The sequence below is a fragment of the Poecile atricapillus genome, chromosome 8 (genome assembly GCF_030490865.1).
Source record: "Poecile atricapillus isolate bPoeAtr1 chromosome 8, bPoeAtr1.hap1, whole genome shotgun sequence".
In the NCBI taxonomy this organism is placed as follows: domain Eukaryota; kingdom Metazoa; phylum Chordata; class Aves; order Passeriformes; family Paridae; genus Poecile; species Poecile atricapillus.
Window position 1 is genome coordinate 3,332,401 of NC_081256.1, and position 18,920 is coordinate 3,351,320.

Here is an 18,920-nt window from a genome sequence, read left to right on the forward strand (position 1 = left end):
ATGGGGGTCTCAGCCAGCCAAGACAAGTTTTGGGAGCAGCAGCTGAGCATGGCCACCGATCACCCTGGGGAGTCCTTATGGCCCAGCACCTCCAAATTGCTGCATGTGGGATGGATATCCAACCTCCAGCTGGCCAGCTCTGCCACATCAGGGACACATGGCCAGGCTGGCCATGGCCAGGGAACTGCAGGGCACCAGGGTGGCCTTGGGCTGCTTTCAAGAGAGAGCTGCAAACAGGGTTTGGGGGGGATAATGAGGTCCTGGAGGATGAGCTCAGAGGAGTTCCTAAGGAATCTGGCCTTTTTCTATTATGGAGTTGCTGTGGTTTTACTATCCCTCCCTGCTTCATAAACCCATGGGAGGAGAAAACCTGGCCAACACAGGCACATCTCCAAGGCCTGGGCTGGCTCCTGAGGATCACACTGCATCAAACACACAATTGTCTTGTAACAAAAGAGTAAGAACAACACTGGCATGCTGAGAGGGCACAGAATGACCTGTTCTCCAACAAATTTAAGTGTTTTAGTTTGTGTTTTTTAATCACTCCTGACAGTAGATGCCTTGTACAAAGTTCTGTTTCACTATTTACTGCCTCTCTGGCTGTGGCAGGTTTAAATGGATGCTTTTCCCTTTAGAAACAAATGTACTCTAAGAGGCAGAAAACAAGAACACTCCCCAGTGAAAGACTGAAATCACTGCACTAACAATTAGGGAGAAATAACATGAAAAGCTGGAGACAGCTGGAGAGACTGACCAGTCTCATCCAGCAGGGAAGCCATCTGTAAAAGCATCCATAGCCCTTTCAAACACAATTATAGACTGGTCCTAATTGTACTTCAACCCCATGTAATCACTTGTGCCAGTAATTAATTGGAATACAAATAGCAGCTGCACTAAACCATGAAGAGCTACAAGAAAAAGATAAATTGCTTGCAAGACATTCCTGAAGTATAAACTCACTAGAGGGTTTTCATCATGGAAGCAGGCAGAGGGATTAGGATCAAGTCTGACATTTGGCTAATCAGCCACTCTTTTTCCATACAAGAAATAATGCCATCAGATTTAAAGTCTCTGAAATACTGTGCAGGAAACCAGAGCGTGCCCAGACTGCCACATGTTTCTGACTGTACTTGTGCTGGGTGTAGGTACCTGATGAAAAGGCTCAGTTTGTCATGGGACTGTAAATCAGCAAACCCACCCTCAGCTCATCCTGGGATGATGAGCCCAGCCCACTGCTCTTTGAGAACTCTGAGATTTCCTTACATGGAGGTGCATTCATTGCCCTCCAGCCAGTCATGGGGAAAGCAAAGGTTTATTCCCAATGAAATGGAAGCATTAAATGTCAATATCTATTTCCTCCTGCAGGGATTCCCACCCTCAAGGCAAATTTATGGAATCCCTCCCATAAAGCAGGACAGATTTATGGAGAGGCATCAGGGAGGGAGGCAGGGATCACACTTGAAGACAATCTCTAATTCCCTTCTGGAGTTGGGTAGGGAAGGACAGGGGGTATGAACCAACACACCCAGCTCCCTCTGAAAATCAGGACAGCACAGCTTCTCTGCTGCTTGGCAGGGATTTCCAGAGAAGCCATTCTAGTTGTGTACCACGTTTTGGCAAGTGCTGTAAGGCCAAGGTGGATCTGCCATCCCAGATGAGGTAGGGCTCAGGGAAGGTGATTCCCACAGCACAGAACCTGTACCCCAGTGATGCAGAGGCAGCTTCAGAGCAGCAGGAGACCAGGAGGCCACAGCAGGACACTGCTCAGCAAGCTGCACTGGGGGCTGAGAGCTGTCCTGTGACAGGAACCCCCTTTGGTCCTCACCAAAGCATCCCCAGCTGGGACTCCCTTGCTGGGGCAGCTCCTGTCACATCCCCTTGGCAATCTGAATCCCCTTGCCCCATCACCCACCTCATACACAACACTCTCAGCTTTATTGTTTATTCAAAATATTCAAACTAGAGTCCTTTCCTCCAGGAGGCTTTAAGTTTAAATGGGTTCCTACAATATTACCTAAAACTTTTTTCATAAATAAGTAAGAAGCATTGACAAAATAGTTCTATTTGTGAATTTTAAAAGCTTTAAAAGACACTGCTCCTTTCTCCCTCTGCTCTGGACTCCTTATAGAAGCTTGACTAATAGGTTTGTAACATGAGTCAGGATTCTAACCCTGCTGCTTGGCAAAGGCCAACTGGAACAAATATAAAAAGGAAATTAAAAAAATAAATAAACATGAAAGAAAAAAAAGATGGAAGCAAATCTTCGTGCTCAAAGCCACCCCTGCTGCCGAGGACTGACTTGCATTGTGCTTTTCCAAAATATCCCTGATGTGACACTGGCATTCCAGCCCCATCACCAACAGGGATTTCCCGGGAACAGGGCTGCACTGTCATCTGCCCAGCATGTTCTCATGTGCTCAACAACTGCACATTGAGAGCAGGAAGATGCCTGCCAGCTTCTCAACACCCCAGGGAAGCAGGAAGAAATCCATTTATTCATTTAAATGAATTCCTTCTTTATCAAGAAAAATACCTTCAATTATTGAAATAAAATATTAAAAGGAAAACTTTTCATTCCCTGGAAATTAACTCAGCAAAAAGCCACCAAGGAGATCCACTATTGCTAGGACTGAGCTTGCCTATTCCTGCTCATACAAAGAGCAGTGGAACCCTGGATATTGGATAACCTGGAAACCAGCTCAGAAGCAGGACTGCAGAAATGTTATGCACAGATGACAGCCAGTTTCCTTTAACATGGGCAACTTTCTCTCCCTCACAATGAGTGGATTCTTTTCAGCTCAAAACAGATTGCACATTTTTATTTCCAAAGAATGTACTGGGACAGTTTGCAGCTCCCTGCAAACAGAGCCGTGGCCTGTTGAGTGTATGAATGGAACAGGCTGACATTTAAGTGTTTTGAAGGAATTGCTTTTCATCTGTGCTGCACCACTGGCTACTCCCTTCTAAGGCATTTCAGCACTCAGGACCTGATCCTGCCAAGTCTTAGGCAGGTCAGCTTTATGGATTGCCAGCTGTCCCACGGCAATCACTGACAAAACTCACAAACCTATCCAGACTAGAGCCTTTATTTGGATGTTGAAATACTGAGCAATACCCAGCAGCTTAAAGACTAATACACATCAGTCTAAATGTGTGCATATTGCTGTTCAAACAGCCTTGCTCCCTAAGAAACACTTATTATGAGAGGTGTCAATCTCCACAAAAGGAACAGGAATCAAAGCTCAATAAATGAATTGGCCAAGGCAGTCAAATGCCCTTTACATCAATTTTTATTAGAGATTTTGACATCTTGTGATTATTTCCTGACAACAGGCTGATTGCCCAAAGACTAATTAGACCAAAAGCCTTGACAAATGGGAACACAGAAACAATGTGAAGTTGAAGGGCATTTTGTTCTTCATCTAACACCGTTCCAGAAGGGACCCAAACAAATCACAGCTCCTGATGGAAGTTTAACACCCTGACAGCCCTCTTTGGAGAGATGATGTGATCCACAGCTTCAGTCTCACTGTGCAGGAGGGATCTTCATACTGCAGACAGCTCCAAGATGCAGCTTTGGTAATATCCCAACTCTGAATGCTCCTTTCATTTCATTCCAGCCCAGGAGACCCACACAGGTATCAGACTGAAGGGCAAGCTGAGTTAGCAGGACAGCAGCTGGGAATACCCAAGAACCCCCAGTACCCCCAGTGGGTACCCCAGCCAGAGCAGCATTTCCTGCACACCCAGGCAGTTCATGAGATTCCACAGCTTCCTTCTTAAGGACTTTGATTAACTCAAATACTTCTAACACTGCACAGATGAAGTTCCCTCTGGACAGACACACACCCCACACCTCCCAGGTGTCAGCAGCACTATTAATGCTACTTTTCTACATGTAACTCTGTTTCTAGAAACCTTCACAAAAAGGTGAGTTAGCTCTCCTACCTTGAGTGGATAGTTATATCCTACCAGGATGAAAACTGCTGGACCCAGGAGCATCATTTGCCCTCTACCCAATTACACAGAGAGAATTCCATGTTTTGATGAGGTGAGATGAAAACCAGAACCTCTCACTGTTAGCACCTTCAAACCAATGTGCACCGAGCTTTTAGACATCTCTAAAGGAGAGAACACAAAACCAGACTGAAGAGCAACTGTTCAAGGTGAGTTTGTATCACACAATATATTCCTGCTGCTGTAATAAAACTTAAAGCTCAAGTTTCTTATAACTTAAGGGAGCAAATGAAAAACAAAGAAGAGTCTACTAAACATTGACAACAATGTATTCCAAAACAAACCATACTGAGGAATCAGCAAAAGTAGATAAAGGAGTAGAGGAGGAGAGTTGCTTCTTGAGTTTTATTTCATCTTTTGCATCTGCTCAAAATGCTGCCTCTATTTCCTGGAAGCAACTAATTTTTCAGAATGGTTTGGAGAAATCACAGCACCAAAGGTAGAGAAAGTCCAAACCCATTTGCCAGCACTCCAACTGTTTTATGTTGGTCCCAGTGAGGAAAACTGGAAACCCCAGACTGAGCAGAACACTAAAAGGGAAAGGACACTGCCTGAGCAAGGCTCTTCCTCCAGGGACACAGCACAATGTCAGGCACCAAGCAGGGTAAATGCCACAATGCTGATTTAGAGCACACTGCACAATGAAACACAGGCTGGTCAGAAATCCACAGCAACACAATCAAAACACACCTAAATCCTGCTGGGTTTATTGTGCTTACAGTTTTAAACTCACTGGTTGGAACACTTACTGTTAGATTTAAGATTTCCTCTTTTTAAGGCAAACCAAAGAAATAAAAATGTGACAGAAGTATGAAAGGGTTTCACTGCAGGTAACATTTAAGTAGTGTTTAAAGAAAGATCAGTCACAGCATTAAGTCTGTGATCAATTCATGGAATACAGATTGCATTTGAGATTACACAGGATTACACTCCTGACTCTGAAAAAAAGATACTAAAAACTCACCTGTTCCTTTTATTCTGAGATTCAGTTTGGTCACTGAAGGGTAAGAATAGAACATTTTTATGTTCTGAAAACCTTATGTCAAAATCTGAACTAGTATTTCAACAGCCTGATTCACATACACTGTACTTTGTGAGCACAAATAAGTGCATTAGCTTCTGCAGAAAAATGGAATAATTTTAGGTTTATTTTTCTATCAAACACAATTTCAATAATGAAATTATATTTTTAAATCAAATCATTCCCATAATCTGGAGTCCAAATATTTCTCTTCTTAACGTATCAAGGTTAAATAACTTTTTCTGTGTTCCTTAAATTGAAAGTGAAATACTGATGGTAGCTCTCTGTCTTGAAACAAAAGACAACCCACACTCTTCTCAGTGTGGCCAACAAATGAACTGGACTATTCAGAACAAGCAACCATCTGATCCCAAGACAATCCTTTATTGTGGGATGAACAAAACTTTTCTAGGCAGCATGCGCCCTACTGGGTATCTTTAATGTAATATCCAAAAGCAACAGTGAATTAAATATTTAATACCAAAATAATCACTCTAAGGGAGCTCAGAAGACAGCAATTTCTGCTTTCAAAGTATAAGCCAGAGAGATGCGTGTTTCTGCAGTATTTTATTTAATAAGCACATCAGCAAATAAAATTTCCAGGAAAAACTACAGACAGCTTCCTAGAAATAACAGTGCACAGTTCCCTCCTTAGTTATCTTTAATCACCTTTGATATTCCCCAAGCAGTTTATACAGGTTTTTTCCCCCACTCTGTGATTTTCCCATTTTGATTGATTTAATAAATAATGAGCTGCACAGGAGATCCTAGAGAAAAATCCACATCTCAGCACTGCTGGACAACCAAGTTCACTGGATGTCATCATCATCAAAGAGATCTTCAAAATCTAGTTAGGAAAACAAGACAAAAATTAACCTCAGAAGTTTCAATGTTACAAGTGCACATGCAAGTAACTTTGTTCCTTGGATTAAGGACAGAAATAAAGGTGAATTCAGTGATTGAGAGTAACTACACCATCAGTTATTAGAAATGCAGCATCAGGGAGATGATTCTGCAGATTAATGAATTGGGATTTGTGTTTAAAACCCCTTCCTCAGAAAACATTTAATTGCTTTAAAGGTGCCAATAACATTTCTGTCTCAGAACACATCTCCCAATAGCAAAATGGTTCTAGTCACCTTGGGAATTACTCCTAACTACTCAGCTTTACATCTTCTTTGTATACTGAACATAAACTGATCACCTCACTGAACACAAGTCTTTATTCTTACAGAAGGCCATTTTCAACTACCGTACAATGAACTGAGGACAAATCCTCATTTAGAAGAGCCCTGAACGACCAATGGAATACAATATCACAGTGTGATGGTAGAAATATATGGAAATAGCCACTCCAGAATATGCTGGCTTCAACAGATAGCTGAGTGTCCCCCCACAGCTGCTGGAGCAGAACTGCCTTTTACTCCTGTATTTTAAGTCTTGAGCAAAATGAGAAACGTACTTTATTTTGGAATTAACACTACCACAGCAAGCAGATTTAATAACATCTAAAACTCACTGTTGCAACGTCTAAATGTGTTTCTTCAGAAGCATAAAAACCCCTTTAGCAACCAAGTGCAGCACAATGCTGTATATTATACCCATAAAGGCCTGATATGTATCTCCTGTCTCTCAAAGCAGCTGTAAATATCTTCGTACAGCCTGAGAGAATTGGGATTGCTCAGCCAGGAAAAGAGAAGCTTCAGGGTGGCCCAAGTGTAGCCTTTTAGTACCCGAGGAGCCCACAAGAAAGACTGAGAGACTATTTACAAAGGGCCTGGAGTGGCAGCACATGGGGGAATGGCTTCAAACTGACAGAATGCGGCTTTAGGTACTTGAAAAAAAACTCTTCCCTAGGAAGGGTAGTGAGGCACTGGAATTGTCCAGAGAAGCCCACATTTTGACACGTACTTGCGCTGTTCAACATAAGGTATTTGTTACGCGAACAGCCCAAGGTATTTTCCCCTGTGGCGATGAACACGCTCTGACCCCCGGGAGAGGAAAAGCCCGCATTTTACCGCTCCCACCTGCATCACTCGGCACCGGAGCGCTCTCACAGCGCTCCCCGGAGATGTGGTTAGCGACAAGTTCAGCGACCAAAGGCAGCAAAGGCAGAGAGAGAAGGCAGGCGAGGCGTGCAGAGCTAACCCCGGAGCACGGCGCTCCTTACCGTTGAAGAAGTCAGCGTGCACGGCTTTCTCGTTGGCGGCCAGGTCCATCAGCAGCCCCGTGCTTCCCCCTGCCTGCGAAAGCAGCCGCTGAGCGCCTCCGCCCCGGGGCACCGCAGCCCCGCCACCGGAGCACCCGCCTCACCTCATCCAGGTCCACGTAAGGGCCGGCTCCCTCAGGGAACATCTCGTCCACCGCCGGCTTCATGGCGGCCGCTCCGCGCCGTCACTTCCGGAGCGGAGCGGAGCGGAGCCGCGGGGCCGGGGCGGAGCGGAGCCGGGGGGCCGGAGCGGAGCCGAGCAGCGGGGCCGGAGCGGAGCGGAGCCGAGCAGCAGGACGGGAGCGGAGCGGAGCCGCGGGGCGGGAGCGGAGCGGAGCGGAACAGCAGGGCCGGAGCGGAGCCGAGCAGCAGGGCCGGAGCGGAGCCGAGCAGCAGGGCCGGAGCGGAGCGGAGCAGCAGGGCTGGAGCGGAGCGGAGCCGAGCAGCAGGACGGGAGCGGAGCCGCGGGGCCGAGGCGGAGCAGCAGGACGGGAGCGGAGCAGCGGGGCCGGAGCCGAGCAGCAGGACGGGAGCGGAGCCGCGGGGCCGGAGCGGAGCCGCCCCGCGCCGGCGCCATGGCGAGCGGGCCTGCTGCCGCCATCTTGTCACCCTCAGCACCCTGAGGCCTCGCTGAGGGGACATCCCCCTGGCTCTCTCAGGTTTTTGGGGGACGCAGCCTCCTTTTTATCCTAAAATAAAAAGGATATCCCTTCCAAAGAGGGGCTGCTTTGTACTGGCGGCCCTTGCCGCCCCCAAACTGGGTGCACTGGTTCAATAACTCCTGTGCACGCCTCTACACAGAGAGCTCCCGAGACGAAGCTGAGAGCATCACCTGTAAAAACAAACAAACAAAACAAAGCTTCCAAAGCCGTGCAGCAGAATGGAGGAGTTTATTTTGTCACACAGAAGCATAAATTGTAAAAAAGGGATTAATTTTGTCAGGAAAATTAATCCGCAAACACCAGAGGTTTATGTCCAAAAAGGAGACAGAGGAGTCCTTTTACTTTATTCGAATAAAGGGAGAGGCCATGGGGCATTCCCCTGGGGTCTCTCAAATTTTTGGAAGGCACAGGCTCCTTTTTATCCCAATTTCCTGGCTTCACATCCCTCTCTCCCCATTGAGTGTTATAAATGCATAACATATTATTGGCTTTTTGCAAATATTACAATGAATGTTTTATGTATAAGATCAGAAAATTTTGTTGTATTAATATAGTTTCCTTTATTTCTGTTATTGATGAAACTTAGAAGTAGTGGTATCATACATATATGTTAGGCTATAACATGATATTAAAGCACAAACTACTTTTTTGTTTATATAATCCAGAGACTAAAAAAGGAAATAGTTAGAGACCCCCCTGCATCCTAAGATTATCTTGTTCACATGAAGACAAGCAATCCTCCAAGCCCTCCAAAGGAAAAAATCATGGCACCCATTATCAAAGGACATAAAACCTACTGGTGCCAAGAAGATTGATTTATTGGGAAGGGGGGGCAAGGAAAAACTAAACAGAAGAACACCAAAAATCCCAAAAAGAATGTCTGAGTATGTATGAGAATTCATGGATATGTAGCAGGATTCTGTTTTTAAGGGACAATCCTTTGTTAGTAAGGTGTGCTCTCTTGGCTGAATGTAGAGACACCTGGCTGTATCTGTACACTTTACTTCATTTTTTATCTCCTAATTGTCTTTTTTTTAAACTTTTACACTCTATAAAAAATATGTGAACCCTATTTTTCACATGAGGTACGTGAAAGATACAGACTTCCTGGAACACCTGATACCTACGATTCCCCTCTAATCTATAACCCTCCCTCTTAATCCCTAACTCTTGTGGAATTTTATGGTGTTTCCCCAGTGTCCCTTTCACTCAATCAATGGAATCCATCCCATTGTTTCTGTTATCTCTCAGTGATAGTTTCATTTTACCAGCAGACCCACGGGTTGTTTGTAAAGACAACCCTGTAATTCCTCTCAGTTTGAAGCCTGAAATGCTGCATGTGGCTGCAGTGGCACCTTCAGTGCAGGTGTGTTTGCTGACAGTCAGGTTTGTTCACTCAAACAACAATAGGAAAGATTCCACTGATGGATGAATGGAAAAAAAAGATATTTGCCTTTACAAACAAACTGTAGGTTTGCTGATAAATGAAATTGGATATTGAAAGATGGAAGAGATAATGGGGAAACACCATAAATTCCTAAGAATTAAAAATTAAGAGGGAGGGTTGTACATGAGAGGGGAATCTTAGATATCAGGTGTTATGGGAAGTCTGTACCTCTCAAGTACCTCAGGCAATGGGGAAAGAGAGAGGGACACAGAGCTGGGAAATTGGGATAAAAAGGAGGCTTCATCCTCCAAAAATTTGAGAATCCCCCATGGCCTTTCCCTTTATTCGAATAAAGTAAAAGGACTCCCCTGTCTCCTTTTTGGACATAAACCTCTGGTGTTTGTGGATTAATTTTCCTGACACACCTGTGCAAGAAATGGTAATAAAGAGACTCATTGAAGCCATAAAACGCTGCACATGACTGTGGGTATGACAGAGCAGCTGAAGGCAGCCCAGGGGTGTTCTCTGGCACACAGGTGCTCACCCAAACACCTGGGCAGCAGCTCTGGCAAAGCTGGGCGAGACACTCAGCGCTCATGGTCACGCACATGGTAGCCAAGGTGGCTCCCAAAAGGGAACTGGGCAAAGAAGGCTCTGGCCATGTCATTGATCCTGCTGAAGGCTCCCAAGGTCCGGAAATATTCCACATAGGACCAGAAATCATTGGATGAGAAGGGCCAGTACGGCAAGGCTGCGTCTTGCTGGTAGAGATCTAAAAAAACCCAACCAAAATAAAATATTGCAGTTAATAATGCAGATATAATGTGAAGCACTTTTGTTGAGAGGTTGGGCTTGGAGCCACCACCATGGTTTGGGGTTATCAGTTCCCTCTGAGTGCTGGTGTGCTCCTCTGGCAGAAGAGAGGAAGAAGAGCCATTGATCCCTCTCCGTGACCCAGTCTGCAGAAAATGGAGCTGGTATTCCCTGCTCCAGATGCACCAGGAGTGCCAGACTGGGACAAGATGGGGAGCAGGAATGAAGGGACACATACACATTTACACCAACTCAAGAATTCATCAGGCTGGTTTAATTTCTAGAAGGCTGCTGGTTATTTCAAAGCAAGGAGCGATTGCAATCAAAAGCCATATTTCCTCATTCCACATAATTTGCTTTGCCTGATCTAAAAATATAAGTAATAAGGCACCACCTTCTCTGGCATGCCCCTGCAGCTGACCACACTGCCCACAGAGCTCCCAGGGACTGGGGCCGTACTTCCCTGATATTGCCTGGAACTGCAGAGTTGTGCCTCTTCTCAAGGGACTGTAGGAAACGAGCTGAGGGGATGGAGAGGAAAGGCTTTGCCATTCAGGAGACAGCTGCTACATTTGGGGCTGCTCTAGCAGTATCAGAATGTGATATAATCATTGAAACAAGATTTACAATGCAGCAGGAAAACAAAAACCGGTTCTGAAAATGCAGGAGCCAACCCCCCTTGGGCCCAAATGTGGGCAAACAGAGAAGCATATATAAAATGTAAACAGCAGCTGATACCACAGCCACAAATGTCTTTCTGTGCAGCAAAGCTAACACAGTATTTTATTTTGATTTGAAGCCCATTTAGATCAATGAAAGTCTTTCCACTCAGCTTGGGGCCGGGGTCTTTAGTAGGAATTAAGAGCCTTCAACAATCCTGTAGTCAGACTTTAATTTTACAGAGTAAAGTTTGCAACGTGCAGGCACAGATGGCACATAAAAAAACCAAATGAACCAGCCAAGTGCTGTCTGCAGAGGAGAACTCAATGTTTATACCACCTGACCTCAGATTCACTTTGCAGGCTGCTGCTTGGCCCAGTGTGAAAGAGAACAATAATTGCTGGTAATGAGAGCAACAGGGCACTGCCTGAACAGGGTTCTAATTCTGGATTGATGCAGGCTCTCCTGACTGCCACAAAAGTTGCCATAAAAATATTTGCTGTACACAAACACAGATGAAGTATTAAAAATATTTTAGAGATTATATACTAAAAAGATTTATTTCTAAAGAAATAGAATGGAGCATAGGGGGGAAAAAAAGTTTGAATTTTAAGTAATCATATTAGACCTTACTGTGTATTTGTCCTGTTCATATCTATTATAACACTCTGCATATTTGTGCACTGAGATGCTGCTGGCTGTCCTCTGGTTAACTGAGATGTACACCAGCAATGGCAGTACTTGGTTATTGCAGATACTTCTCTGCAACTTTGTTTTCAGACAGAATTCTGTCTGAAAAGGCAAAAAGAAGTTAAACAATAGAATCATCAGTAAGCCAGTTTAAACATCATTAGGGTGTGGAGGTTTTTTTAATCAACAGCAAACACTAATCCAATGGACTAATCACACAAAGTGATGAGAACCACAGGGTAGCTGTGCTAAGGGGTTTATTCCAACATTTCTCTAATTGGATTTGTGGCAATTTGTAAATTTTAAGCTTTTTGTCATGAAAGTCGGTGTCTGTTGCCTAAAAGCAGATACACATACAGTATTATTGTTAAGGACAGACAAAATTCTCAGATGTCCTACACATTTATAAGTCTGGTGCATTCCAGGATTTTGTACAAGAGAATTAGTGATTTGACTGTAATCCCTTTTCATTTTAAGACTGGAAATTAGCTCTATTATTATACATTAATATGTCACCACCTTTTAATAAATTATAAAGGAATTTTTTAAATTCACTGTTCTTTTTCCACCAGAACTAATTGAAAGCTTTTCCATAGTCCACTAAGGTTAATAAGCATTCACACCAAAGTCACTGCTGGGCATCAAATCTGGGAGTTACAAATTAGTCTCCTAATTATTAGTGACACAAAGGAAATAAAAACACATTAGGAATTACCATCTCCATCCCGGATGGATCGGGCATCTGTAAATAAAGAGGAAACACATCAGTACCAGCTCCTGCACAGAAAGACTTTCTGTTAACCAAACATTTTCCATGTATAATTGGAAGCTCACAAGTTCTTTAATGCCCACATAGGACCCTCTGTGTAGCCAAAAGATTTTTGTTTCTTGAACAGCAGAGTGAGGAATTCCCTGTTTGCAATCAGTCACTGCTACAAACCAACTTAGTGTGGCTGTTAGTCAGAACTCACAGCCTGAAGATTAATATATCAGCCTGGCATTAATATATCAGCAACACTAAAGAGAAGATACTGTACTTGTAACAAAATATTTCTGGCCACTTGAAAAAATAAACAAGAATAACTTCAGTAGTAATCTTACCTGTTAGCATGATCATCAGCATACAGAAGAAAAACAAGCCAGTAAATGTCATCTTGTCTTCAAGAAACTGCTTGTGTTTCTGAAAACAGTAATCTGTACAATTGAGGATTATTAAAAGAGTTTAATAATTTTGCAAACTCTATTCTTGTTTTAACAGAAGAATACATTCCAAAATAGATTCTAGTTATTAATTTAGGCATAACAAAATCCAATAACATTGCTTAGAGTTTCTGAAGTTCAATACAGTATATTAAAAGACCATCAGTCCTGAAATGTGTATTGATATTTTGGTTTTAGATGGCATAAATCCAAAAGGTAGAACTCGCATGAAATCAAATGTCTTTGGAAATGTTTGATTTTTTGGCTAATTTCACTTTGGAAATTACCTCTCTCTTCTTTTCTTCTTCTTCTTGCAGCTCTGAGTCAGCTACAAAACTCTAAAAGGACTTTTATTGCTATAAAATAGCAGTGATTTGTAAGGAAGGGTGGGAGGGAAACGTCACTGAGTTACTACACCAATCTGATTTTGTCTTCTTCAGGTATTTTAACTGCTCACATTTGCATTATATTTCAGCACTGCCCATGGAAGACACGATGGACAGTTTCTGAGGGGAACTCAGAATCAACTTAGGCAATAACGCTTGTTTTTGTAAGATAGAGGGAAAAAAATCCAGAAGCAAATTCAGTGATTATTACAGTTGCTGCCCTCCTGGTTTTCTTTCTGGCCCTTTAGACAAATAGATTTTCAAAAATGTTAGCTGAGCAAACTGCTAAAAGGATATTGAGTTCTCTCTCCATCTCAGTCACAAATCCTAAAAGTACTTGTCAGTGATTTACATTCTTACATAGGATCCTTAAAATCTAGACTTTAAAATGTAGCCAGGCACAGAGTGCCCACTAAGATCAATTAGTTACAGCAAGTAAAGAGGGAGGTCCCTGAGGACTGCAGCCATGCTGATGGTGCAGGTGCCTTCAGAGGGTCGATGAGGTGCATTGAAATGCATTTTCACATTATATCTATTTCCTGGAATGATTCCTCTCCCACACCAAGCAGGTGCTTTGGCTCCAGCAGGTTGCTGTATGGATCCAGCAATTTGAGAAGCCTGAAGGGGAGACACAGTTTGGAGAATATTCAGTTGGCTCGTACATCTCGATTGATTTTCATCTAGCACAAAACCCCTGATAGCAGCAGCTGTGGTCAGGGACTAAGGTGTAGCAGAAAGTGTTTGTGACTCACAGGAAGATTGGGGATTTCCTTGCTTCTGGAAGATGTGGCAGTTCAGGTCATCTTGCCAAACCTCCAGCTATTTCCAGATGGCTCCTCTCTTGTGAGGAGCTATGAGATGCCAGTGCAGAGCTCACTGTGCATGTTCATGCTGTGATATCTGACTGGACAGATGCTGATCTGAGCTGCACTCTCTTGCTGGGCATTTTCAGTCACCTTTATGATCTACAAAATCATTTCTGTGTGTTAGTTCTAGGCACCTGCATATCCCAGCTGCATGTGTGGGTCCTGCCATCGGTGTCTTTGCTGTACCACATCCACCCATCTGCCACAGGAGCACAGGGGAAATCTGTGCACTCACAAAGCTCTGGAGCAGAGAGAGCCAGGTGAGTGGCCTTGCAGGAGGACCCAGCTTGGCTGGAGTTTGTTCCTATCTACACACAGAGTTACAGATTTGCCAAGAATTAATTCAAGATGTTCTGAGTAAGGGAGAAAGGGTGCTTTGTAGCACACTAGGCTGTGCCAAGTCTTGTGGAGGCTGAAAAGAAAAATATTATGAAAGCAGAACCCATTCCATCTTTGAAAGGCTTTAATCCTCCTGCTAAATATAGATTTCCTAGGCCTGTAGGAAGGCTCCCTCCATGAGCCACGCTCTTGCAGCACCTCAGCCCACTCACCTGGGCTGCAGCAGCTGTGGGTGGGAAAAGGCACTTCCTTGGAGTCCTGTGCTGCATCCATGTAGCTGGGCCCACCAGCACTGCCTACAGAGCCAAGCTTTCCCTTTCACTGCTTAATCTGCAGATCCTGCTCCAATAAAAAACCAGAAGTGCTGAGATGTGCTGATACACACACAAAACAGTCATCAGCTGTAATTAAGTAATTGTCATAAAGCTACTTTTGTGCACATCCATCAGTAGCTTTTTGTTTTGGCAGTTGATAAATCAGGTGTAGTTCCAAGTGGGAGGTGAGAGAATATGTTTTGGATGATGACAAAGGAGAATAATGATGCTCCAGATGCAGCCACATCCTGCTGCTCTCCTCTTGAGATATTAACAGTGTTGTAGGAGGATGACAAAGTCCCAGACATTATCAGATTCAGGGTCAATCTGGTGACAACATGCTCTGCTACAGCCCTGGATGATCTTGGGAAGATTCCCACAGCTATTGGGCTGACACACACCTTTGCACCTATCTCCTTTACACCTCCTTATTCTCTCTTTTGAAGCTTGGAGTTACTTCCAGAGCCAGGAGGATCACTGATGTGATGTTGTGTGACAGTCTTCTAATGATTACATGCTTGCAATTTAATTCAAGTCAAAATTTTCCACTTGCCTAGTGCACATATTGGAGATGTGAATAAATTCTCAGGGTTTCCATGCTAAAGCAGACCTAGGAAATTATAAAAAGAGGATAAGACTTAGCATTGAAAACAACTTGCATCACAGGATGCAACCTCTTCTATCAACACTTGTGTTGCTGTACATGACTGCTTGTCCCAGTTGGGTCTGTTTTAAACACAGCCTTGGAATAGAGAAAAACCTGATGAGTTCTCATCAGCTGCTTGAAGGACTGTGCCTGATGGGTTCAGTGTGCCAAGCAGTGCCCAGTGTGCTCTCTGGCTGGTCCCAGAACACATGGTGCTCTGACTTGGAGCGTTTATAACACCCTGCAAGCACATTCATTTCATCCCCCCTCTTTTTCTTCTTTTTTTTTTTTTTTTCCTTTTCTTTCTCTAGGAGTACTTTTCTTTTTCCAAGCTCAACACAGAGGCCAATTAAATTAACAGCACTGGATGTCCAGCACAAGTGCTGGCATGGATCACTTAGCAGAGCCCTTTGCTAATAGTTGCTGCCCTGCAGGCTTCTTCACTGCTGAGCAGTAATTGGAGATGCCATGGTGCCCACAAAAGCAAATCTTGCTCAGCAGCAGCCACATTTCAGCAGCCACTACAGCACTTAACAGGGCAGCTGCTTAATGAGTTCAGTGTCTTAATTTCTACTTATTCTAGAAAGAAATTTACTCTTCTCCTTTTTTCAGAACAGTCCATTAGCTCAAAAAGCTGTTATTCCTGCTGACAAGAAGTGCTCTGGGTTCTGTACTCCAAAGTTTGCATAAAGTTTTTTAGCTGAGGCCATTCACTCAGAAAAGCTTCGCCACACGATAGAAAGGGCTGTTGTTTTTTCCTATCCACCCATCCCAGGAGGATCCAATCAATATGTACTTTCTGTAGATGGCTCTCAAAGCCAGAAAATCCCACACAGAGCTGTGTCAGAGACAGAAATCAATCAGAGCACAGAGGACATTCCCTTGGGAATAGGGGAATGCAATTTGGGCAGCACAGGTGTTGGTGTGACTCAATGGGGAGCAGTCCTGGAGCTGCCAGCCTGCCTTCAGATGAGCCTCTTACTAACGGGCTGCTTTACCCAGAGCCAAGCCCTGTGCAGCATTTCAGCTCTCCTTGTCGATTAACTTGAAACAAAGATAAAGGAATACATAAAAGCAAGTTTATGGATGCCTTTGTTTTCTCAATAGCTATGTTAGACTGGTATCACACACCAAAAAAAAAAAAAAATCTATAATCCTCCAAGCACTGAAAAAAACCCTGTACATAGTTTTAAAAAGCCAGAATCTTTCCTATTTAATCAATAGACTAAAGCAAATGCATGCAGAGCTCCATAAGAACTTATTTAAAAACTAAATAGGACTTACAGATGCATCTGAAGTGCTCTGCCCTTGAGCTGAGCAGACAAAATGTTCCCCATAGGGCTACAACACTTCTGTACACCAGAAACAAGTAATGACAGTGATATATTGACCATCCCTAAAAACAACAAACAACAAATGTTTGATTATTTCTTCCAGCAATTTGCTCAAATAATACAGGTCAAAAGGATATTCCTGTGACTAGAATATGCTTTGCTCAGACATGTGTAAGGACATCACAGTACCAACAAGCTGAGTAACAAAGTGACCAGTAAATGTAAAAGGAGGTACCTGTGCAAGTTTCTCCCACTTTCAAGGCATGTGGTTTCTGATCATTCCCACTAAAACTAGATTTGGAGCTACCAAAGACAGTTCTGGTATAATGTTCTTTAATGCTCAGTCATAGACAAAAAGAAAAATCAAATAAGAAAACAGAAAACAAAACCCATAAACATCATTTTGCCATTCTGCCAGTTAGTCCCATTTTGAATATTGCCTGCATTTTTGTCTCACATAACAGAAGGTCATGATTGAATAAGACAAGATAGAAAGAGTGTGAGGGAAATCAGCAGGCAAGGATCAGCTAAAGCAGACTGGGACTCTTCAGGCCAGCAAAATGATGGCAAGACCTTGATTTCTACCAAGAGCTACCAAATTAGTCTGGCAACAGCTTATTCAAAACAAAAGGTGAGGGGATTTGATACAGTTAAGCTGTGGAATGTCTTATGATACATTGTCAACTATAGAGTGTTCTGGCTGCAGTGTCTGAGCCTGGCTGGGAGCAGAACTGCTCTGCACTTTTGCTCTGTCTCACTCCTCTGATACCCTCTGCTGCTGGGCCAGGTGAGCTCCCAGGCTCACCCTGTGCTTGATCTTACAGTCAGTTTTACTGAAATATGACATATTTCCAGTTCTTGTGAACAGACAGCTTTCCTGCCAGCAAGTGGTTTGATCATCCTGATAATCATAGCCCCTGGAAGCAATTGAAGGGAGACAAAGCAGATGGATTTGGATAGTTACAAAACCATTAACAGAGTAACTGCAGTGTGATTAGAGATAGCCCAGTGAAAATGAACCACTTGCAGATGTACCAGAGCTAATTGTGAAGGTCAGAGTTACAAACCATAGAGTTAAGGAGCAGCTCTACACTTAAATCAATCACACTTAAGAACCAGCAAGTAAGTGCATCTGTTCACATTTATTTCAGCTGATCATTTTAACCTCTAGCTGAAGAAAGGTTGTATTTGTACACAAAGGAAGTGCCAGGGTTCACAGGTAGCAGGCAGTGCTGCATGCAGCAGCAGGTACTGAAAGCAAAGGAGGGGAACAATGATACTGGCATCAGGACTGGTGCAGCTTGGCTCCCAAGGAGCTGATCCTGCCAGGTACCCCAGTGCCACTCCCCACGAGCATCCTCAGCTCTCCCCCACTGCCCCTTTTCCCTCCCTGGGCAGCACTGCCAGCTCCAAGCACCAGGTTTGGCTTTCTCCAGGGTCCATGCAACGCTGCTGGCACAACACAGCAGGCTGGTGCTCCTGCTCACCAGTCAAGCAGATGTTCCTGAGCCAAAAAAGAACAGCTGCTGGCTGGCTTCTCCCCTCCTATCACCACTGACACCAACAAATTTTTTCTACTATCTATCTGCAAATTGTCACATGAATGACAGGAACCTCACTCCCAGCCTGCCACCAGAGCGGGTTAGGTTTTGCTAACATTTGAAACTGGTTTTGCTATAGGCAAAATGGAGCATTAGAGCCAACAAATCCACTTGGTTTCTTGCATGTTGTTTCCTCAGGAGACACCGTTGGCAATGCCTGTCAGCCCCACAGAAGGTAGGTGGCAGTGAGAAGCACTGGCTTTCCAAGCAGTTCTGCTGCAGGGACAATGAGAGGCAGCAGCAGCAGCAGCTGTATTCCAGCAGCAGGGCATCCAGGACTTGTACTTACCCTTCCTGTACCCACATCAGCCCTTAACTCATCCAAGGCACCTTTTTGGATAAATTGGTCTGTTCTTTGCTTTAGCCTTATTCAGCTATTCAGCACAGCCACAGATGACTGAACTCAGGAGGGAATGTAATAAACTGGTCATAAACTGACAGGTTTATTCAAGAACCCTCAAGAGAGGATATATTTTTCCCATTGCCATTAAGGTTAGATGTATCATAGCAATAACCTCCACCATTTTGAAATATACTTACAATTTTTTCAAATTGATTGAGTGTTCCAGCTACACTTAAGCTATTAAGCCATCAGCAGCTGTTTATTGTTTTCATTTCACAGAGATGTTTCCTTAAATAAAAGTGCATTAAATATTTAATTACCAAAGTTAAGATTTCAGTAGGATAAAGAAGCTTCTTTATACCCAGGGCCTTTTCTCCTCTTTGATTCATGTGCCAAGGCTACCTCAATATCAGCAGCTCTACCTGTCCACAA

At 43.7% G+C, this 18,920-nt stretch overlaps 2 protein-coding genes across 2 annotated transcripts; both read right to left on the bottom strand.

Annotated features, from left to right (window-relative positions):
• Positions 1-5,586: 5,586 nt before the first annotated feature.
• On the bottom strand, positions 5,587-7,502 carry COPS9 (COP9 signalosome subunit 9). Its single transcript, XM_058843581.1, has 3 exons — positions 7,352-7,502; positions 7,209-7,281; positions 5,587-5,885 (listed from the first exon to the last, which is right to left on the bottom strand). Exons 1-3 carry the CDS (start codon positions 7,412-7,414, stop codon positions 5,848-5,850), a joined length of 174 nt encoding a protein of 57 aa, XP_058699564.1. The 5' UTR covers positions 7,415-7,502; the 3' UTR covers positions 5,587-5,847.
• A 283-nt stretch (positions 7,503-7,785) lies between these two features.
• OTOS (otospiralin) lies at positions 7,786-12,649 on the bottom strand. The gene is made up of 3 exons (XM_058843580.1): positions 12,561-12,649; positions 12,175-12,201; positions 7,786-10,068 (listed from the first exon to the last, which is right to left on the bottom strand). The coding sequence occupies exons 1-3, from the start codon at positions 12,610-12,612 to the stop codon at positions 9,884-9,886; spliced, it is 264 nt and encodes an 87-aa protein (XP_058699563.1). The 5' UTR covers positions 12,613-12,649; the 3' UTR covers positions 7,786-9,883.
• Between the last annotated feature and the right edge of the window lie 6,271 nt (positions 12,650-18,920).

Coding starts and splice junctions, on each gene's coding strand:
- COPS9 (XM_058843581.1), bottom strand. CDS start 7,414: ATGAAGCCGGCGGTGGACGAGATGTTCCCTGAGGGAGCCGGCCCTTAC. Junction 7,282..7,351: donor CTTACGTGGACCTGGATGAG/GTGAGGCGGGTG, acceptor CTGCTTTCGCAG/GCAGGGGGAAGCACGGGGCT. Junction 5,886..7,208: donor GCACGCTGACTTCTTCAACG/GTAAGGAGCGCC, acceptor TTTCCTAACTAG/ATTTTGAAGATCTCTTTGAT.
- OTOS (XM_058843580.1), bottom strand. CDS start 12,612: ATGACATTTACTGGCTTGTTTTTCTTCTGTATGCTGATGATCATGCTA. Junction 12,202..12,560: donor GCTGATGATCATGCTAACAG/GTAAGATTACTA, acceptor CTTTATTTACAG/ATGCCCGATCCATCCGGGAT. Junction 10,069..12,174: donor ATCCATCCGGGATGGAGATG/GTAATTCCTAAT, acceptor GGGTTTTTTTAG/ATCTCTACCAGCAAGACGCA.